The 24146-nt window shown below is 38.4% G+C and overlaps 1 protein-coding gene across 1 annotated transcript; it reads left to right on the top strand.

The window, feature by feature from the left end:
• The first annotated feature begins 3611 nt into the window (after positions 1-3611).
• Positions 3612-10493, top strand: LOC125224689 (cytochrome b5-related protein-like). The gene is made up of 6 exons (XM_048128119.1): positions 3612-3899; positions 4058-4311; positions 5636-6045; positions 7621-7809; positions 8914-9138; positions 9568-10493. Exons 2-6 carry the CDS (start codon positions 4069-4071, stop codon positions 9848-9850), a joined length of 1350 nt encoding a protein of 449 aa, XP_047984076.1. The 5' UTR covers positions 3612-3899; positions 4058-4068; the 3' UTR covers positions 9851-10493.
• Positions 10494-24146: the final 13653 nt, after the last annotated feature.

Raw genomic sequence — 24146 nt, 5'->3', positions numbered from 1 at the left:
TTGTGCCGTGGCGGAACATTCGGCCGGCGCTTCGGGAACATGAGAGGCCGTGTCGGCCCAGCCGGTCCACGTCCTTGCCGCAGACGCAGGTATGCGGAACACATATTCTGGACCCAAGCCTCAAGCATATTGCTATTCTTAAGCTGCTTGGATCCAGAATAGTGCCAATCGCTCGCGATGGTAGAGCTTGCAGCCAGTGGCCCGACTCGGGGGCTGAAACTGCAAGGATGCGCGCACGTTCAGAGTCGTCTGGACTTTGGTCAATTAGTGAGGCATGGGCTATTTTGAGACGTGGGGAGTCCCAATCCCGCTGACAGTGGCGGGCAACTGGGATGTCCGCACTCGGACACGACTCACACCATGCCTCTCTGGCCTCCCTCAGGTTCGCTATCTCATCGTCAAGCATCGTGGAACGGTTTAAGATAATGCCGACGAGAGAAAGCGAACCGTAAGCAGAGGACAGAAAAGCAGGTAAAGCCACGCTAGACGATGTGCGAACACCCAGTCCCCCAAATCTTATTGGGAGAACCGCTTGGGTCCATGACCTATTTTCAAAATTAATGTTTAAAATTTTTGATAACGTGTCCTGGAGGGAGGAGTCGATGGATGAAAGGATTGATGTGAATTTCCAAATTTGACAACTACGGAGTAAATACATGAATTTTGGGGTGAAAAGACAGAAACGGATGATGAAAAGCGCAATATGGGGATTAATTTTAAACAGAAGATCAGATGTACTATTGAATAAATTAAGTTTGCAGTTTACTACAGGGGTGACGGATTCATCGAAAATTGGGGAGCCTAAAAGGGTGAGGGATGATTTAGAGTGGACTGAAATATTTGGCAGTACCGCGTTGAATTTTGTTAAAATTTCGATTTTTTCTTCGGATGGAAGGTGATCTGGCATGAAAATCTCACATTTGGTAAAGTTTAATGAAAGGCCGATTTTTGAAAAGTGATTAATAATGTATTGGATATCCTGGAGAACGGTTATGGCATCGCCTCCAAGGGATCCGTCATCTAAATACCAGAGGTTAAATTTTGAATTTAATTTTGTGATGATGGGATGAATGACTAGACCGAAAATGGCGGGCCCAAGCGGATCTCCTTGCTGACAGCCCACGCTCGAAGGAATAGTTTTATCTCCAAAGAATAATTTTGAAGGGGCTCCGTAGCATTGCCAAAGGTAATTAAAAAGTGCAGGCAATTTTGTTTTAACTTCTGCTAACAGAGCCCCGCGGTCAACCGAATTGAAAGCGTTTTTGACGTCTAATTTAACGAATACCTCATAATCCGAACGATTCAGAAACGTGCGCGCAGCGTGCACTGCTGCCTCGCAGCCGCCCTTGATCCCAAAGCCCAGCTGCTGAGGTTTAAAGGTGGTTGTCAGTTGCTTTTTTATCTTCCTGCAGCAGAGCCTTGAAGCCAGTCTTCTTATGGTGCAACCTACCGCGATTGGGCGAATCCCACCATCTTTCTTTGCCAAGGCTACAAGATTAGCACCATACAACAACGGAACAATCTCGGGGTGTACGCGTCCTGATAGCATAAGGTTTATTAACCCTGTGAGTTGTCGTAACAGGTCGGATCTTGCTTCGCCAAGGGACTTCGTAGTTAGATCCTTTAGGTGCTGCGGGGATAAACCATCGATTCCGCCAGCAGACCCGTTCGGAAACGATGATATGGCTTGCATCACTGCGTCCTCACACACATGGATGTTAGAGTCGTCAGAGCCGGGATGGGCTGGCAGCGTGGAGGAGGCGGCAGGGGAGGGGTGTTTTTCTATCAAGGCGGCATAGGTGTCAGGAGAGTGCGCAGCCAAGTCGTCACGTGAAAATAAAAGGCGAGCGGCTCCACTAATATCCCCTTCCGAAAATTTATTCTCAATTAATTTAATTTTGTCACAGTGTGAATTATGAGGTCTTCCTAATAATTCGTCTGTATAATTTTGATTAGTTGGAAAACTAGCTGTCGAATTAGAAATAAATGATATGTTATTTTTTATTTGGGATGTCAGTGAAGCTTTGTTTGATTTGTCTGCGTGCAAAACTATATGGGGCAAAGTAAAAAGGCGCTCCCATGCTTGAATGGAATTTTCAGTGACAACCTTGCCTACGCACTCTGCGAGGCAGCGTGCGACACTGAAGCGTGCACCACGGGGTATTCTCTTTATAACAGGATTTTTAGCTTTAAGTAACCCTAACCTATCCGCCAGAGATATTTCCACTCCTGGTGGTGTAGAAGAAGCAGTGTTGCCCCGGGCGGGGATGCCGGCGCAGGTTGAGAGGCGCTGGGCAGCGGGGGGTCGACAGCCATACGGGTGCCATGCTTGGCAGCAGTATGTATCGCGAGCCCCCGCCGACCTTTGTATTGCTTATTATCATTGCAAACGGGGCAACATAGCAACTCCGGACGGTTAGGGCAGGGTTGAGAGGACATAATAACATTACTTCTTAAAGGTAGGTACTTATCTAAGAAAAACAACAAATTATTTCAAGCGTAAGGTTACAAAATAAAATAAAAATAAACTAAAACTATGTATAAAACGAGTTTATACTAGAAGAATAGGTAGGTATGAAAAATAAGGGGATAGTCACGACTTGAAGCACGATTTCACACACACACTTTTACTGGTACTATTTTATGGGTGGGGTTGTTAATATACACTGAAGAAGGCAGGAGAGACTTTTTGCTGAAATGTTTGATGAAAATCGGTATTTTGTACACTATTTGCACAAAATATAAATAAACATTTCACGAGTTGACAGACGTCATCGTGGCTCGGCTACGCAGCGCCGCAACAAGTTGGCCCGGGCTGCGGTCTCCGTGAAGTAATACTCGGTTCACACATTGTCTATAAGTAATTTAGTAGCAGTTGGTAGCAGTTAAGCTCAAGACATAAGAAATATTCTCCACATCAAATTTATTTTCAATTTTATAAGCGAAAAATAATTTTCAGTTGCTGTTTGCGTTGCTAGGAGATAATAACAATACACTACACTTTTATTGACACGCATAGTTTGAACCGTGGTTTGAACCAACTATTTCAAAATGCTCCATACGGAGGTTGAGGGTGCAAGAAAATATTACATGACCAAAATAAGAAGGTTAAAGACTGGTCGCTCAGTGACATATCTGCCTGGTTTTGTATATGGTCGGTTAACCGACAAATGTGGTAAATAAACGAATTATTTGTTTAATATCTAAAAGTACAGAGTTATACTGAGTGTAATATAGTACAAGAACATCTTAATTATATGTACAATACACAGATTAGAACGCCTCCATCTCAATAGTTTTTGAAACATATTTTAAATAAAAAACATCTTTTGTTTTTGATTGAAGACTACACCCACTGGTGTCTTCTCTTATGATGTTACGAATTTAAGGGCGGACTAAGGTGAAATGTAACATGCCAATACCTACACCGATCAAAATAAAACCCTCCTTAGAACTTGTACACTCCATTTTGCTGTGTACTTACACAGCATTGGGTTGTAGTATACAATACTTTTGCCCGCGGCTTCGTTTGCGATAGAAAGAGATAAAAATAGCCAATGTCACTTTCCACCCCTTCAACTATCTCCACTTAAAAAATCACGTCAATTTGTCGCTCCGTTTTGCCGTGTAAGACGGACAAACAAACAGACACTTTAGTTTGGATAAACAAAATATGGGTTCATTTTTCAATTTATTTAACCCTGAAAGAACATTATAAAAAATAGATACAACCGTCTATACAAAAACAAACTCCCATGCAATATTTGACACAGTATCTGAAGAACGTTGTGTTGATTAAGTTATCTAACAAACAATTTATGAATAAGCATTATTTTGAAATCTTATACTACGTAAAATACGATATTAAATTAACAACTGTTGATATTTTGACGTGTAAGGTAAGTTAGAATTTGACGCCTTAAATTAACATTTTATCATTTCATCATTGATAAATAACTTATAAACTACAAAATAAATGAAAATATAATTATACTATACCTACATCTATAATACATTCACCTTTCGGTAAGATTCATAATGTATGCGAATGTTTCAGATCAAACCAAGATGCCACCAAACTCCGAGAGAGTAGTTGTAGAAAATGTACAAGATCAGCGCCAAGTCAGTTTTCCGCACTTGGCGTATCCCGTGATGCGGAATGCGGAGCCGCGGACCCCCCAGCACTGGATTCAGGGCAAACGCATGCAGGATGGCGCCGAGGGACTCTGGAGAATTCATGACGCGATTTATGACCTGACGAGCTTCGCAATGGTACACCCTGGGGGAGCTGAGTGGATCAATCTTACTAAGGTATTTAAATTATAAATGAAATAGATACCATACGCTAAAGAAAAAGCGATCAAGCCTACTGGTGGCGAAGCCGCGGGAATCGAACCCGGGTCTCCAGTTATCGCGGCTGACGTGCTAAACCGTTACGCCACCTCGACCGCCCAAAAAAAATAATAATTAAAAAAATAATTAACGATTTGATTTTTTGTTACATATGTTACAGTATTTAAAGTTTAAAAAAAATCTGGTGTTTCGGGTGTCCCTGGGCGGCGGTGATCGCTTACCATCAGGCGACCTGTCTGCTCGTTTGTCTCCTATCCCATAAAAAAAAATCTCTCTTTGTATGTATGTAACATGACTGTGTCCACGATCACATAATCAACAACACTCTAAAAAATGAAGACCAACTAAGAGCAGTTTTCTCTTAGTAGACGTTAAGTTAATCACTACAATTACGATCTTATATAATTCAAATAAAGCTGATTACTAAAAACAACAAGGGAATGTATGATTGAACTAATTACTTAGGTGTTTTGTTATTCCTAACCATTGTACACCTTGAATCAATTATTAACTTGTTAGGCATAACTATGTAACATAGGTTGATTCAATCCTTAGTTGAACTTACTAAGGTAATTTAGTTAGCATAATTATTTTTCATGGAATTATTGAACAAGATCTTAATCGATTCAGTTACGTTGCAAAAGTAAGAGCAATCAAAATTACCTTATTTGATTTGTCTAAGATCTTATCAGGCTCGTATGGAATCAAGATGCTTGACTACGACTATCAAAATATTGATAGGAACAACCAAATTTTTTTTAGAGTGAACGAGTATGACTTTTTGCTGTAAGTATTATTATTATTATAAATCAATTGTCTTGTTAGTAAGTCTAGAATTGAGTTGTAGGTACCTTCTCATTGTTATTTTTGTATTACATAGGTACACACAATACTTAGTAGACTTTTGGTATTTGTTCTTACACTTTTTATATATACATACCTATGTGTGTGAGTGTGTGCGTGTGGGTGTATGTAATAAAAGGGAAAATCTAAGTACCTATACATATTTAGAACAATCAAGCTTATAAAGATGTAAAATGTTATATCTCATGTCCATATTAACATTTCGAGTTCTAAAATGGTTGTTAAGTAAAACCTACTTTTGGCACGTTATTCCATCCACTTTTATCGATGTGGACCTACGGTACGTATTAGCCTTTGTCTACCTTGACTTAGACAGCTAATACATATTGAACTGAAATATTATGCATTATAATATAAATCATTCAAAGTCACAAATGACATGCCTATGTAACTTAACTTAACCTGACATTTTATTCAGGGAACGGATATAACAGAAGCCTTTGAAACGCACCACCTACACGGCGTTGCCGAAGGAGAACTGCCAAAATACTTCGTGAAAAAGATCAGCACTCCTAGGAACTCTCCATTCACTTTCCAAGAAGATGGCTTCTACAAAACCCTAAAGCCGAAAGTCGCTGAAAAGTTAAAGGAGATACCATTGAGCGAAAGAAAACGGAGCAATATGATGACAGATCTTGTGTTTTTGGCATTTATATTTGCCAGTTCCCTGTCTTGTTGGATGATGAACCAGAGCATTTGGATTGGACTGGCCATCATACCGGTCAGCGGATTTCTTCTGTCATCCCTTGCGGTTTCTGCTCACAACTACTTTCACCGACGGGATAATTGGAGAATGTATTTGTTTGATCTTTTAGGATCTTCTTACAGGTACGTGAGTATAACTACTGTTAATATGGTACCAAAGACATAATATGTAACTCCGTATAGACGGATAAAGTCTAAGAAAATAACGTACCTCAAAACCATAATGAAAAAGGTACGGTAGCCAAGATGGCGTTACACCTTTGGGGAACGCTCGGCTAGATGGCGCTAATAATAGTTATTTGTTTTACAAGGGGGCAAAGTAGTTGTTTAACCGCACGTGCCAATATTGATACCCGAGCAAGCGAAAGATTTAAAAAAAAAGTGGAATCTTGAGCGTTGCGAGGGTATCAAGGCACGAAGGTTAAACAAACTTTAACACCGAGTAAAACATAAAATTTTTCACCACACCAACACGAACAAAATACTGACTATAAAACATCAAAATAAATGAAATCCATCAATTTATTCAATATTTATGATTCAAAATCATCATTTATAGGTAAAATCTAGCAGCCAGATTAAGACATCGAGTTAAAATTCGTATGAAATTACTTTGCCCCCTTGTGGATAAAATGCAATTTTGCTATCTGTTTTCGAATAGCACAGAAAGCCTGGTATGGTGAAAAAATATTTGACATTTTAACACATATCAAGCTAAGAATATGGGCCAAATTGTCAATACTGAGGTTCAAAAGTTTTAAGCCTGTGTCGTGAGATGGCAGTCTATGCACTGTGATTACACATTTTACTTTGACAGTAACTCTCTATAATACTCGATCCTCTTTGTATGGTACTTTAGTTGTTGACACTGTTAGGGATAGACCTACTTTTTAGGGTTCCGTACCAAAACGGTACAAAAGGAACGGGTTTATGGTGCCGCTCTGTCCGTCTGTCCGTCTGTCTGTCTGTCTGTCTGTCTGTCTGTCTGTCTGTCTCTCTGTCTGTCTGTCTATCTATCTATCTATCTGTCTGTCTATCTGTCTGTCTGTCACATTACTAAATATCTCGATAACTACTTATGCTGTCGATTTGGAAAAATTATAAACATTGTTAACACAAATTGTCAAAGTCCTCCACAAATTGAAGGTACCTATTTTTTTTTTCAAATGAAAGGGATTATTTTAACTACCTACCTATTGAAAGTTTGTACGGCACCCTCGGTGGGCGAGTCCGACTCGCACTTGGCCGGTTTTTTTTTAATGATTGTAATAAGAAATATTATAGTGAGAAGTAGCAAATCCATAACGTAATATTACGTCTAGAAAAACTCAAAAAAGGGGTGGTGCGTGACTGGGAAACGAGAGGTAAAAAAAATAAAAATGTGTATTTTATTTTATTGTAAATACGACATTAGTATTACAATGGTCTGTAGATAATTGTCTGATCATACATAATATTAATTCTACAACAATACATGTTACCGTATATTTGAAGTGATAATGCAAACGGACCGTGACCAAAGAATTCCTGAACGACAAAAAATGCATTAACATGTACTTTAAGACAAAAGCCTCGAGGGGAAGCTCGATTATAACCAGCAATAATAACATGCAGTATCACAAATTTCATTGTTGTTCCCTTCCTCTTTTCCGAGTATCATAATTGTCTTTTATTTGATATTCTATGAATATTTTTCAGAGATTGGCGCATTATGCACGCACTATCGCATCATCTTCATACAAATACCGCTCAAGACCTAGAACTTAGTGCATTTGAACCTTTCTTAATGTTCCTGCCTTATATGTCAAAATCTATGTTCGAAAAACTGGCTTCTGTATATTGGCCCGTTATATATTCCTTCGCATGCACGGTTCAACTAGGAAAAGAGTAAGTTATAAATAATTAATTTACCATTTTTTTATGATTTTATATTTATTATTTGTGTGTTGAAGACCGTGTGGCGTCAGATCTGCGTCATCTCTCTCAAAAGGTTGCGCAGGATCAGGGCAGTTGCTTTCGTTTCGGAGACCAAAATTCGTTTTGGATTACGAAGCCAAAATAGGTAGCTATCTCAATAAGATAGACCAGCGGCGATCTGATGAAGATCGCAAGAAACAAATACAGAACAAACTTTAAATTAGAGACTTTTCTGATGAATATGTACCTCTATGGTGACGGGTTAATCGCACACTATCCTCCCGTAGGTTTCTTAGAAGTCGACTGTGGGATGTGAGTAGGTTCAATTGTGGTGTGCAAGCAACCTGTCATTGCAATATCACAATTTCGTTGTTTTTCAACTCCTTATTTGCTAAGAGTTGCACTGAAGCTACAGTTTCATATGGTTTCATGTAGAGATGGGCCGAATATTCGGTATTCGGCATATTCGGCAAATTTTTCAATGTTCGTATTCGGCCGAATAATTCGGTTGCATTGCCGAATATTTACCGAATAAACAAAGTAAATAACTAATGTAAATCTTACGTATTCCATTGGGTAAAACGCTCCTATTTTAGTAGCTTTTTAAGGAACTGCTAAAAAGAGAGAAACCTATGCGTCAAAATATAAATACAATTGTTTTGTAAATAAGCAAAAAAACCTTAGTTTAAGAGTTGAGAAGAGTTCAGTGCGGTTTTAACACTTTTAACGAAGTTTTAGTTATCCACTAAATCATAAAAACATAGTTGTAGTAACATATGTAACATTATCAATCATTTTTATTATTTATTTATTTTTTATTTTATTTATTTCAAAAAAACTTATGACTATATTACATTTTACCGTACAATAATAATAGTAATAGTTTTAATGAACATCCCCTTTTAAAACATGGCGTAACCGAATATTCGGCCGAATTTTCGGTTCGGTAAGAGCTGAACCGAATGTTCGGCCGAATATTCGTATTCGGCAAAGTCCATATTCGGCCCATCTCTAGTTTCATGTGTCTATGATGAATGTTCATGTTATTTTAATAACGTGCATTTTAAATTTCAGAGTTGTATTCTCTACAATAAACCATGGAGGGAAGCGTTTAAACTGGACCAACGTTATTCCTTTCCTCGTGCCGACATGGATGTGGTACTTCGGAGGTCTCCCTCTTTACTGGACAATCCCAGTGTGGCTCGGGATAATGCTCACTGCCAGCTTCTTCTTCGTTATGTATGGAATAACCGCGGGACATCATGCAGAAGACAACTTCTTCGAGGGCGATAAGGCCAGGTATTTAAAGCATCTCTTAAATAACCTCTTCTCTTCTCGGCATATTGCCGTCCACTGCTGAACATATGCCTCTCGTGGATTTTCGCAGCGTTCTATATGCAGCGAAATTATTTGTATGTGCAAGCAAGATATTTGTTGTAGTGTGCGTGACAAGACGCTGCCATCGCCACCATCGCGCAAAGTATAGCATTAACAGTATCAGCAAAAAATATGAGAGATTTCAATTTAGCGATCTAAACGGTTCTATAAAAAAATAAAATATTCTACAAGGATTTCACTATACCAGCGCAACATACCTGTAACTATACGAGTATATTATTATGTTGTCAACGAAAACGAAAGATTAGCGCTGCTGTAACTTACTTACGTACTTCGTTTCTGGGCAGGTCCTTATTTTAGTACATGAAAAATCCTTACTACTTATTCCAGGGCTGAGTATATTGACTGGGGACTCCATCAACTTGACACAGTGGTTGAAAGGACCGACTACGTCGGCAACCACTTCAAGTCTCTCACTCGTTTCGGAGACCATTTCCTTCACCACCTATTCCCAACCTTGGACCACGGCGAGCTGCGACACCTCTACCCGGTAGTTCTTGAACACTGTAAAAAGTTCCAAGTAGAATTGAGGACGACTACGTTCTACCAAGCGTTCTTAACTCAATACAAGCAGATTTTGAGAACCAAACCGCATGACTTTAAAGCGAAATAGATTACTTATTAATACTATATTTGACGACCGGTCTGCCTAATGGATAGTGACCCTGCATGCTAAGCCAATGGTCCTGGGTTCGACTCCCAGTAAAGCCATTTATTTGTGTGAGGAGCTCAGATATTTGTTGCTTAGTCATGATGTTTTCTATGGAAGTATTTAAGTACATTTTTTTTGTCTTACACAAGCCTTCTTGAGCTTACAGGGGGCTCAGTCTCATCTGGTGGTGTAAGAAATATCATGTAATAGGTTTTTATTGTCTTTCTTCGGGTTAGGATTTTTACAATGTAAATGTATATTAAAATGAGATATGAAAACATATAAACGCATTATAAAAAACCTAACCTAGGGTGCTGCCAGCAGCATATTTCAGTATTTATATTATACACCAGATAGCCAGTAAAGTTACATTAAGATATGTTCATGAAGATGCAAGATGCGGTATGCATATCATACGTAATATTTATTTAGTCGGGATTGTGGGAAGGGTATCAGCATCAGGTATAATGTAGCTTGATTATTTTACAATTTTATACAGGTTTGGTTCGTTTTAATATGCTTTGATTCAATTGATTTTACTTAGGTAATACTATTTACTAATTGGTATTTTTGTACAGATGCGTTCAGTTACATTATCTTACATTTACACATACACGATCAAACATACTTGAACACGCTTTTATGTCCATAATATTAGGTTCTGTTCAGGTATTTTTGTTCGCGTACTGTTGTGGCATAAATATTATGTTCCCTAAAGAATTGGCTACACCAGGGGCCCATTTCTCAAAACTTTACAAGCGGAAGTCTCATTCCAACCTGTCATATTAGTAGTAGTAGTAGTAGTAATCACTTTATTGTGTACAACAGTTTATATACAATTTGTAGGAATAGAGATACAAAGGCGAGCTTATCCCTATAAGGGATCTCTTCCAGCTAACCTTGGAGAAGATGAGAGGATCGTTCCAGTACGTAAGATAGACAAACTTACAGGAGTACAATAAAGGTCAAAAGTAATCCCAAATATTGCTAACAATTATATAAACTAATAAATACAAAATGACACTATTAAATAAATTACATACTAGAGTACATAAATAAAATACAAAATAAGTACCTAACCAATATATAAATATATCAATACATACATAATATATATATAAAATTCCCAACCATTGACAACCGCTTGTAACTTCTAACTTTCAGCTTTAAGAAATGGGCCATTGTATTTTTTTTTAATTGATATTCTATTAACCACGCCTTCGTACAAAGCACAGCTTTAGTTTTATTTTATGGCACATAAAATCACATATGAACAATTTGCCGTTTATGATACTTGCACAAAGGTGCAATCATTTTGTACATAAAAACTCTCAGTTGATAAAGTGTTTATTGTATCTAATATTAAAATAAATTCACACCTTTGTTTCATATTTTATTTTCATTCCTTTTATACAACTTTTACTTTACAGCTTTTCAGGGTTCCGTACCAAAGAGATACAAAAGGAACCATTATGGTGCTGCTCTGTCTGTCTGTCTGGCTTTTTTACAACCTAGATAGGACTACGATTGCATACAGCCCTGTAGCCAAGGGTACAATCGTTGACACTTTCGTGTTACATCGTAGTTATCTCTCTCACTTTTTTACCACGTTGGTGGCAACAAAGCATACGGCACATATATTTCTACATCGTTCTTCCGCATCGGTGTGACTGAGCCAGTTGCATATCGTTCACCACGGAACGTCAACAATTGTACTCTTTGTCTAGAAACTAAATAAATTACAAGACGAATTAGAACTCCTTATACTTTAGATTAGGGCAAAATATTTATGGGACACTGGTTGTCAGTACATGCACCAGTCTCCCATATATGGGCCAAATAGCATAAGTGTAAATTGTAATTTAGTTGACACTTTAATTTATTTTTCATTTATTTTGTTTTTGAATTGAATTGAATTGAACCATTTATTTCAGGTATTGTACCCATATTTGTATTAGTAACATTTGTTTTTTTCTTAAAGACTAATGTTAGTGTAGGAACAATAGGAACATATCAAATTAATTTAAAATTAAATAATAACAAATAAATACGGCAGAAATATGCGCCCTTGGGCCCGGGGTACATTTTTGTTCCTTTTGCGGTGGAGACGGCGGGCTGCTGGGGCGCGGACGCGAAGCATTTTGTGCGTGACGTGGGCCGTCGACTTAGGTTAAAGGGAGAAGACCCGCGCTCCGAATCGTTTCTGGTGCAAAGGCTGGCCATAGCGATCCAACGGGGTAATGCCGCAAGCATTATGGGCACTTTTGCACCGGAGGCGGTGCGGAGCGGTATTGACTAATTACTGTTTGTAATTATTTTTAGTTAAGGCTTTTTTTTTGGACATGTATTTCAAATAACTACAAATAAATTAAAAATGAATAATAAAAACTGATCATAAATAACATTAGGTATTAGGTATTTAAAAACATTACATTTCAAAACACTACTACAGTAAGTCACTCAATTTTAATTAAACTAAATAATAATAATTATCAAATTTTAATGTGTATTTCATTCCATTTGCGTATAAAAGGACAGTCAAATTTGGATGATAATGCATTCAAGATCGTGCCGGGGCCCCCCGACAGCCTGCGCATGAAAGACGCCACTCTCTTACGGACGATTGCAGAGAGAGCTCAAAACGGCCAATGAGTTGAACACAAAACTTCTTCAAGAACAGGAAGAATGTGAGCAGGAAATTGAGTCTGTTGTTCGAACAAATACAAGTCTCAAAGCCCAGCTTGCAACTCAAGATGTCGAATTCGAAGATATGCAGGGGCAGCGAGATGAATTACAGGCCATCGTTGACAGATTCAAGCAATGTCAGGAGATACACGAGCAGGCACTGCAACGCATCCAGGACCTGGAACAGCAGCTGGAGGAGTCGGAAGCAAAAATGACTTGCAAGTATTGCTCGGGCCAGGCCAGACCGACGGATAACAATTTAAGTATTTTTGCAGAACTTAATAGTTTTGAGTTAGATTTTGTTCATAATGAAACAGTGTGTTCCCCAATAGTAGAAAGTTTAACAAGTCCTGTAAAATGTCCCGCCAATGAGGTTAATAAAATTAGTATGAAGGGATCCAACAAAATCAAAAAATATCTAAAATTAAGTAGATTCATAAGGAAATCAAAACTTTTACTGAAACGCCATAATTTAGTATTCAAGAAATTTCACTCCAAGTTCAGTAATTTGGCCTTAAGTGATGAACTTTTAATTTGTCAGCATCAATTGGACCAGACAGTCGAAGAGTTGAATCATCGCTCTAATGAAATAAGAAAATTAGAACTAAAGTTAAAAGACCTCAATAATAAAGAGGAACTCTCAAGTAAAGCATTGCAGGAATACATAGCTTTTATGAATGATGTTCTAGTGCCGGGCAGCGGGTACCCGCTGCGCATGGAGTCACCGCGGCCTACGACGCGCCCCGTCGAGCCGGAGTCGCCCGCGCTGCGTGCCGCGTTGGCCGCGCCGGGGACACCCTCCCTGCGCGCCCTGTTCGCCAAGCGCCTCTCCCTCGCGTCCGAGCCGCGCCGCGACCGCGAGCCCGCCGTCAGCACCGCGGCCTCGCCGCCGTCACGGTCGCGCCTCGCGGAGCCGGCCCCGCCGCCGCCGCCGCGCGCCGTCGAGTCGGCTCCCTCGCCGCCGAGCCTCGCCAAGCTGGCTCTGGCGCTGCTGACCTACGTCGAGCCCTCTCCGTCGCCGCCCGCCACTGCGCCGCCGCCGCCGCCGCCGGGCGCCGCACCCTGCCGTGCGCCCGCCACTGCCCCGGCACCGCCGCCGCGCCCGCGCCCGCGCGCCGCCCGCACCGTGCTGTACAGTGACGAGGCGGGCGTCGGCCTGGGCGCGCTGCTGGCGGAGCGCCTCCACCACCGAGTCATCAACGACTGTCACCCGGGGGCCACCGTCGATCGACTGATCGACTGTATCTCTGCAGGCGAGTTTGACTGCGACTCCACGCTCGTAGTTTTCATAGGGAACAGTGTCGACTGTACTAAGCGAGATATTTTAAAACTATCCGCTACTCTGTCGAAGGTCGACCGAGAAGAGGTTGCGAAGATCATTATTTGTGCGCTCCCGTACAGAATGTCTAGCAAAGTCAACAAGAGGGTGTTTCACTACAACTCTTTATTATATAATTTGGCGTTGTACAGTAGTACGATTTCGTATTTTGATACGAATAAATTTATAGATGAGTTTGTTATGCCTTATAAGAAAACCTACCTACCGAGGAGATATTTAGTAGAATGTGCTGACCTGTTAGCGTATAACATTAAAGGCCCCGACGTGGCTAGCACGGCGTTTAATAATAATATGAAACGGTTTAATTTTTCATGCCCCGGTAGCGAGGGTTTCGAGATGAAGCCGTCTGGTGATTTGAATTTAAACTAACAGCTCCGACAACGAGTGCACCAGCCGGCTCCATTTTTATTGATCACTGCGATGCTAGTATGATAGGTAAAACCAATTTATTGAACCTGGTTCACCAAAATATCCAAGGATTCACTTGTAAGGAACTTGAAATTGATTTGTATTTGCAGTCGTCGAATATTGACATACTCTGTATTACTGAGCACTGGCTTAAAGAACATGAATTTATGTTTAATTTTAAGAATCATAGTATAATTAGTTTTTTTTTTAGGAAATCTAGTAACCGTGGCGGGTCATTAATAATGGTTAAGCATAACTTAAAAAGTAAAGAGCGCAGAGACATTGTTGACATGTCTGTAGAACGCCATATTGAACTTTCTTGTGTTGAGATGGACCAATTTATCATTATATGCGTGTACAGGCCCCCTTCGGCGGACTATAATGTATTTGAATCAGTAATAGATGACGTACTTAGTAGTGTTTTTAGAACCCAAAAAAGTATAATTGTGTGTGGCGATTTTAATGTCAACATACTTGAACATTCGCCATTATGTGGAAGGTTATTAAACACCTTCAAATCCTTTAACTTGGTTAACTTATTCTGCGAACCCACTCGAATCACAGCAACCAGTGCTACATGTATAGATAACATTTTTAGTAACAAGGATGCGATTAGTAAATCTGTTATTAACAACCTAAGTTCTGATCACTGTGGTCTAAAAGCTTCTTTCAATGAGAAAACAGAAGAAATTCCGCAAGATACTTTATGTAGGCCAATCTCTCAAAGGCTCCTAGATTTATTTAATCGTAATGTTACCAAACGATTATGTTGTCTTTCATGTACGCAAGAAAACCCCAATTGTTTGAGTTCTGATTTATTTAACTGCATTAAAAATGAATTTGATGTCTGTTTCACTAAAAAGAAAGTAAAAAGCAGGACCAAGACTAAATTTAGCGACTGGGCTACGCCGGATATTCATAAGACAAGACGCCAACTCTACGACTTATACGATTTAAAAGCCACTGATAAAAGGCCGGAATTTCTGGAGCATGTTCGGAATTTTTCAAAATCTTTTAAGATGATGTGTGTCGCCGCGAAAGCTAATCACTTGTCTAAAAAGATCCTAAATTCTAGTGATAAGGTTAAAACTGCCTGGCAGGTGATCGGCAATGAAACTGGGAAACGTAAAATGAAGGATCCGCACTACAAGCTACGAATTGGTGACGCTTTAGTAAGTTCCGACCGTGAAGTGGCAGATCATTTTGAGCAGTTTTTCTCGAATATACCGGTAGAAACAACAAAGTCTCTTAATTCGTCGCCAGATGTCGCTGAAGAAATTTTGAAGAGAAATGTAGCGGAATGTACAGAATTCTTCAAATTTTCGTATATCACTCCGAACATAGTTCTTAAGACTTTTAGATCACTGAATTTAAAGAAAACTGAAGATCTATGGGGCCTGTCAGTCAAAGTTTTGCATTCCATTATTGAATCTATTGCACCATATTTAGCTGAGATTTTCAACAGATGCATTGATGTTGGCACTTTTCCAGATATTATGAAACATAGCAAAATTATCCCGTTGTTTAAATCAGGAACGAAGACAGATCCTACGAACTTTAGGCCGATTTCAATACTACCTGCATTAAGCAAAGTGTTTGAGAAACTTATTTTAAATCAACTGCTGTCGCATTTCAACAGAAATAAACTGCTTGATAGCAATCAATTTGGTTTTACCAAAGGTCGATCAACCACTGACGCTGGTGCGGTACTCCTAAAGCACATCTTTGACGCTTGGGAAAAAGCTCAAGATGCTGTTGGAATTTTCTGTGATCTGTCCAAGGCATTTGATTGCGTAGATCACGAAAATTTAAAACGAAAATTAAGCCACTACGGGATAAAAGCCGGTGCCCTCGACTTAGTCTCATCATATCTGTCGGATAGGACTCAGAGAGTAGTTATTAATGGAACTCATTCGGCGGGGTCCCCGGTAGCCCTCGGAGTGCCTCAAGGTTCAATTCTTGGTCCCTTCCTCTTTTTAGTATATATTAATGACCTACCCACTCTTGTTAAAGGCAGACATGATATAGTGTTTAGGAAAAACATCCTGCCGTCCTAAGGTAAAAGGCAGCTATTCGACAAAAGCTAGTTTTGAGATAATCGCAAAAAACCTTCTTTTTTGAATTTCTACAAAACGGATTAACTTTTTTCATTATTTCTTTTTGTATATAGTAGGTATAAGTGTTTACTTATTTTAGACATTATTTGTGTGTTTGTACAGCGACTGGTTTTTTTTAAATTCGATAAAAGCCTTTTTGCATAGTATTAAGCTTCAAAAATGGTAGATATTACTAGTCAAGAAAGCGGTAAAACATGCTTTATACGGTGTTCTAATCTAGGATTTTCTCTTAAACTAGGCTATAACGCCGTATATAATCACATACTATCTTATTGCTTAGCAACAATGCCCATCTAGCACTCGAGATTCTAAGTTAAAGGCAGCATCGTAGTTATTCGGCCTTTTTAATTAGTATCCTAGTGAGTTTTCCAGATTTTCGACTGTACTGCTAGTCTAAAAGAACGCATACTATCAAAAAAATCGTATATACGGCTTTATAGATTAGTATATTTGGAAGAAATTGGAACAAAATGCAAATACGTCGTTTAAAAACGTATGTATTAAAGAAACAAGAAAACGCCATTCTGTCCCTATTTACTTAAAAAAAAACTAGATCTATCGATTCTTTTTGGATAGTGATAAATATAATATAATAAACTTTTACAGTACACAATAATACCTACTCTTTTAAATTAGTCAGTAAATAGTCAATTATTAGTATCTAAACGTCATTTTTCCTCAAAGCCTAGATGATAAGAGTGCCGTCTGTATACTAAACATACGTGTACTAATTCGGAGTTTTGTGGAAACTTTCTTACGTTGCTAATGGAAACAAGTTAGTAAGTAATGATAAAAAAGGTCAATTTGTTATTTTGCTTTGAAAAAAAGGTCAATTTTTATATCATATGTCATATGTCAATCTATCGCGTCACTTCTGAGAATTGGAGGCAAAATAAATTATAATTATGTAATTTTAATGCCAAGATGAGAGGTAGAACAACAACGGGTTTTAATTGTGACCAATCTATCTGCCAAGGAATTGGATGACTATGAAATTGGCCGCACGAGATGTGAGTTAGAAAGCAGTTTACACTACCTACTACCAAATGGTTTCGCATGAATTATACATACAGTTTAGAAGAATTTCATGGTCGCTCCAAAAAACCTGGCTCTTTTCTATAAAAAAAATTAGAGAAAAAGATAATATAATTATTATGCGACGAACAGTTTGCAAACAAAAAACAATTTTACCAATTTCTATTAGAGATTGTGCGAATATGTAGCAATAGTTCAGTAAGCTAAAGAGCGTCATTCACTGCGGCTGGTTATATACATGAAACAAATACATCCAAAACGCATCCAAACTCAGGAATCTCCCGTCAAAACTCGAGCTCGGAAGTTAAACGACCAAGAGGTACCTCAACCTCTAATAGGTTTCAAATACCTACGATAAAATGATTTTTTGCGAAAAATTTGGGCAAAAAGTGGTTTGGCAAGCAATTTGTCTATTCGTTTTTTGTTTAAGGAAACTTACATTCCTAGATTTACAAGAAGGAATGCCTTCATAAGCAGGTTCTGCTTAAGTATATGAAAGTACAGGGATCAAATATTCTTCTGGTCCGATTAAGCTGCTTTTCACTACGCTCGCCAAGTACCGGTCTGGTATCAAGAGAATGATGTCGAGTTTGTTGCGAAAACATTAAATCCGTCGAACTACCCTGAAATGAATTAAGCTAAGAAACAGATAACATCGAGCAATTCAGAAATTACTGGATTAGTAACCATAAAAATCTTCAACAATATTACAATACAAAAATTGCGATCCAAAAGTTTATAGAGAGTATCAAAATCAAAGTCAATCAAAATAATTAGTTATAAATTAAATTCGACTACAACAAAATAGTCATTTAATGGATTTTCTGGAAACAGTGGCAGATGACCCCGTAAGTTTATTATATAGGCCTAACTTTCACACGAACATGCCTATGCTTTTTGATACTGGTTATCAAAAATATGGTTATTTTCATATTCAATTTCATATTATATTCATATTAATATTCCATGTTTGTAAAATAAAACATAGTTGAAAATGTAGACTACTGCCAATACTTCTCCTTCTTATTCCTCATACCCTTATCTCATTTTATGTGGGGTAGGTAGAACAGGTCTTCCTCTTTCATTCTCCTCTTTCGTCATCTCAACACTCATATCTTTCTCTCTAATATCCTATTTCACATAATCCATTCATCGTTGTTTGGATTTACCCCTCCCTCTCTATATCAACATTCATCTCTAACGTTCTCATTCAATAATTGCAAATTATTTACTTGTTTTACTGTAAATTAAACCAAAAAGGATAACGTTAAATACTTAAACCGTGGAATATTAATATACCTCATATAGTGTTTGCTGCAAAAAAAACTACATACGAACAACTTTCCCACCGCAAACTACGCTAAAAAGACGTATTTGCTTTCGAGCAATAATATCTGAAAATCGAGTTAAATGTTTGTATCTCGAATAAAAATGACAATAGAAATGATGTAGGAAATGTAAACAATAGTTATTATTGTTAAAACGTATCAAAAATGCAATCATTCAGTATTTTTCCTAACTTCGTTTGGTTTCGATCAATATTTCGCGCGAAAAAAGCCAGCTGCGCTCTCGTACTGTCAGCCACAAGCTGCGCCGGTGCTCGCAGCTCGTCACTGATGGCTTTTCCATAGCATAAAGTATCTTTCGGCTAGCGGGTGGATTGACAAAGGTTGGAGCATATACTGTTTTATAGGCTAGTTTGCAGCACTTTCACCCATTTTAAAAGTTTTTTTACGTTTAATATGACACCCATACAAAATAAGAAGAACGTATAACACTTATTCGTTTTTATAGACTAATATTGTGTTGTAAAAAAATCGAGCGATACTAGGCTTAAATGACGTATTTGACATTTTTTACAGAAAAAATGTATATACGCTTTTTTAGACTAGTATCAGTTTAAAAAATTGATCAAAATCCTACGCTAAAACTACGTATAACGTCTTGTACGTATTTTTAGCCTAGTTTTTCACTTTTACGTACTTTTAGGCTAGTAATACTGGATAACATGTCAACGTAACCAGAGCGTAAAAAAACGTATATCTGCATTTACGTTGCTTTAGCTTAGTTTTGTTAAATAGCTGCTTTTTTGGCTAGGAAATCTTGGAAAATTAGTGCAAATACTGCCTTTTTAGAGAAATTTTCTCGGAAACTAGGCAACATATCGAAAAACGGAAAAAAGTGGTCGATGCAGCTTAACCTGTACATTACGAATATTATAATAAGTCAATTTCGGCAAAATGTCGAATAGCTGCCTTTTACCTTAGGACGGCAGCGTTTTTATAACAAAATCCCCATTGACGTGTTGATCGGGTCGCCACCTTCCCGAATGGAGGTTGAGGGAGGCGATGGCTGAGATACGCGTCATACTCGTGAACGGGTGCTGTTTGTGGAGACTGGTCTGTTCAAGCTTACCTGGGCCACATGTTTTGTTAGATTATTTAACTTTACTTTTGAGCGGATTGCGAGACACTACATTCGGTTCTTGTAAGAATTAAACTTAAGTAAGTAATGTCTTAAGGATGACACTAGAGACCATCACGTTGTCGTTTAATTTAGTTAATTTTAGCTTTTGGACACTTAGAGACTTTATACATCTCTGAGATTTTGATTATATTTTATTTTAAAATAGATTCCTTACTTTAATGACCTTATTGTCGTTTGATTAAGTTAATGTTAGTTTTTTGGACACTTAGAGACCTTATACATCTCTGAGATTTTGATTATATTTTTAAACTTAATTTGTAACCTTGATTGGCCCTTATTTGTAAACTTGATTTGTTCTTTAATGATTGACAACTAGAGACTTGTACATCTCTTGAAATGTGTAATTTAGCTGTTCATTTTCTGTATTTTTTTTTGTATTATTTGACAAAGGTTTTTACTTTTAAATATTTTAATTTTATAAAATTTGACTCTTGGAGACGCTATACATCTCCATGGATTATTTGATTAAGTATAATATTTTTACTTGTAATATTCAGTCTTTTACAACTATTGAAGTATTATAGATTTCTTTTATCTTTGTATCTGTTTGCACTTTCTTTATGTATTGATTATAGTTAGTAATAATATGACATTTAGAGACTTTATACATCTCTAATTCTATATCAGTGTATAGCTACTTTGCTTATGATTAATATTTTTAGTTAATATTTCTATTAATTTCATTTGTTTAACTTTAATGAATACTCTGTAATATTGACATGTAAAAGTGCCCCCGTGGCCTATTTGCTGAATAAATGATTTTGTATTTGTATTTGTATTGCGTGAAACCCGTCCGTGCGCGCGTCTGCGAACATCCCCGACGCGCTACAATGCCGAGGCAGCCCTAGCAGGATCCTGAACGCATTATTATATTGTACGCGCAGGGTATTATATGAACGCTGCGTATAACTGGTCCATAGGCTACAGGCATAAAATGACTGGCAGAATGCTTTAAAAAGGGTTATTTTAACCTCCCTAGTGCACTTCGAAAACCGTCTAGCCAGCATATTACACCTGACAGCCAGTGCCCTGCGCTCTCTCTCCATATCTGCATCGTCAGTAAGGTCCTCGGTCACCCAGTGTCCAAGATATTTAAAGGACTTCACATGGTTCAATGCAACAACAGAAAGTTCAAGCTGAGGTATCGGGTATGTTTTGTTGCCTGCTTTAAAAAGTAATATTTCACTTTTTCTGCCATTGTATTTTAAACCATGTGACACGGCGTAATTCTCGTATATATGTAAGAGCTTCCTGAGTGCACTGATCGACGGACTCAGCAACACCATATCATCAGCATAGCTTATGTTATTGATACAGTTACCATCTATAGAGCATCCGACCATGGTGTTGCCGAGCTCGCAGATAAGCTTGTCAATATAAACATTAAACAAACGGGGTGAGGACAGCCCTCCCTGCCTAACACCACACTGCAGTCTGTAGTCACCCGAGTGCACGCCCGCCCATCGAACACTGTTGATCTGGTTCTCATACCAATACTTAAACACTCTTATCAGCTCAGGAGGATGGGTTGTTTCTGTTTTCAGCTTATTCCATAGTATGTTGTATGAGACCAGATCAAAAGCCATCGATAAATCTAAAAAGCAGGCGTAGACGGGCGTTTTCCTACTAGTGTAGTATTTGACCGTACTTTTAAGGCAAAATATGGCTGACTCAGTAGACATTCTCGTCTGAAATCCAAATTGTGCCTCATTTAGACTTACATGTGTACTCAGTTGCTTATCTAGTAGGCTGTCTAAAACTTTTGATATTACCGTTGCGAATATCCGACATATCTCCAGTTTTGTTTTTTATGATCGGTATTACAATTGTTCGCATAAGATCAGCCGGAAGATACGAGTGGCCAATACATAAGTTAAAAAGTAAAGCCAGCACTCTAGGAAGATGAGGACCCGCGTTTTGCAAATGCTCTATGCTCAGATCGTCATGTCCAGGAGACTTACCTCTAGTCATTTGTCTTATGCATTCCTCAATCTGACGAGCTTTAAAAAAGGTTAGTGGACCAGACGTCTGAGAATCGAGCATCGAGATTGGTTCATTCAGCGGGGACTGAATCTGGTAGTGTTCACTAAATAGATTGGCTATATCCTCAGGATTACACTTGCCCTGGACGCTGACAGGAAGGCTAGGTCTTGTATTTAATTTATTAGTCTGTTGCCAGAACTTACTAAAGTTTTTCGATGAGTGATGGCTAGCTATCAAGTCCATTTTAATTTGTTCCTGATTTTTCTGGCACCATTGTAGTTTAGCCTTGAAAACTTTGCGAGACTCGCGCATGTTATTATAAATGGTTCCAGATCCCGGCTTGTTAAACAATACCCATTCATGAAAGTGAAGCCTAGCAATCCTGTGAGCCTCCCATGCTTGCTTGCTTGCTTGCCCTACATGCTTGTTCCATCCTGTTACATAATGTCTCCGTTTTCTAGGACACCCAACATAAGTCTGCATCGCTGCTGTCCTTAATATGCATACAATGTCCTTGTACAAAGTGTCAATTTGTCGATGATGAACCTCATTACAACAAAGCTTATCCGAGCAGTCACGGAAGATAGAGTGAAATTCGATGTGCTTCAGCTTCTCATTACATATTACTCTATATTGCTCAGTTGCTGATAGCTCTCTATGTCCCCAGCGCACTCCACTTTCCGTAACCACCCGCTCCCCACAATTTGATACAGGCGTTACAGATCCCAAATCACATATTATTTCTAAAGGTAAATGGTGAGACCAAAAGACATCCTGATGCACTTTAACGTCAACTACACTCAGCCACGCTGCCTCAGTCACCAGGCAGTGATCTAGCCAACGTTTACAGTCAGTATGTATGTCACTTACAAAAGTGTACGTATTAGACTCAGCGCCCAAAATATCCATATCCGCACAACGCCAACTTTGCTCAGAGCAAAAGCCCAGGAGCTCACTACAAAAGAGTTCCCCGGGGTGCGAATTAAAACCACCCAACATGTACACTGACGCGACTTCTTGGCACTTATCTCACTTAAACACTCTGTGAAAATAGGCAAATTTTCACGCGAGTTTGTGGGCATATAAACTGAAAAAACTAATAAAGAACTCTCTGCAAAATTATTTCGGATTGCGGTAAGGCGTACACTTACACACGGGATTACAGTCACCGAAGGAAATACGCTTTTTCTCCACAGCAAGGCGACTCCCCCATGGGGCCTCCCCCGCAGAATGCCCGCTGACGAGTCTACGGCCGACTTGGCAGTATACGCGAAATCCATGCTTATTGTGCCGAGAGTGCCAAGATCACTAGGCATTAGCTACAATTCTTGTAAGGCCACCAAATCTGCGTTATCACAAAGCGTGCGAATACAATTAATCGATCTCGGTAGTGATTTGCAATTATAGCTAATGAGAGAACATTTTCTATTGGCTGTGGTTATCATAATGTGTGTTTTTATTTCCCAAGTTTCTCTGAACAAAACGCCTAAAGTATATACCTTGCGGCCATAACGTATCATTTAAAAACAAATCTAATTTACTTTTTGGTACAAACACCGTATGAGTGATAACCCTTATCGTGTTTCAAGTAACTGAGACGTTTGTTTTTTGCAATATATAGGATTGAATATCCGACGTTGAGGCACCTTTATCAACTCGATTAATAAATAGGGGAATATTGACATCTGCGGCTTTGAATTTGCTTTCTGGAACGCTCTGAGCTTTACCTTCCTGTCCTATATACCTATTTCTTAACCTCTTTCTTTGAGCTATCTTCCATTTTTCGTTTTAATTTTACTTCTAATTTAATTTAATTTTACTTCTAATTTAATTTAATTTTACATCTAATTTAATTTAATTTTACAATTCATTTTAATTTAATTTGTTTGTGTTATGTACTTATTGTATTTTAATATGGGCTCAAGGTCTGAAATAAATGATATTTTATTTTATTTTATTTTTGTTTTAAAACCGGTCCAAACTTTGTTAATCCACAGAAGTCAGTCTTAATAGCACACTCTTTGATTGTAATTATTGTCAGTCATAAGCGTATGCTAACGGTCACGAACGATCTCCACGTGATCATTCAGAAATGAAGACGATACGGTAGGGGTCAATTCTCCATACAAACGCTCTCGACTATTTCCTCCCTGGTTTTTGAAGATAGAGCAATGATTTTTTCAGCACAGATTGTAATTATTTT

Source organism: Leguminivora glycinivorella, chromosome 3, assembly GCF_023078275.1.
Source record: "Leguminivora glycinivorella isolate SPB_JAAS2020 chromosome 3, LegGlyc_1.1, whole genome shotgun sequence".
Lineage (NCBI taxonomy): Eukaryota > Metazoa > Arthropoda > Insecta > Lepidoptera > Tortricidae > Leguminivora > Leguminivora glycinivorella.
Note: the sequence above shows the minus strand (reverse complement) of the source record. Positions and strands in the feature narration are given on the sequence as shown.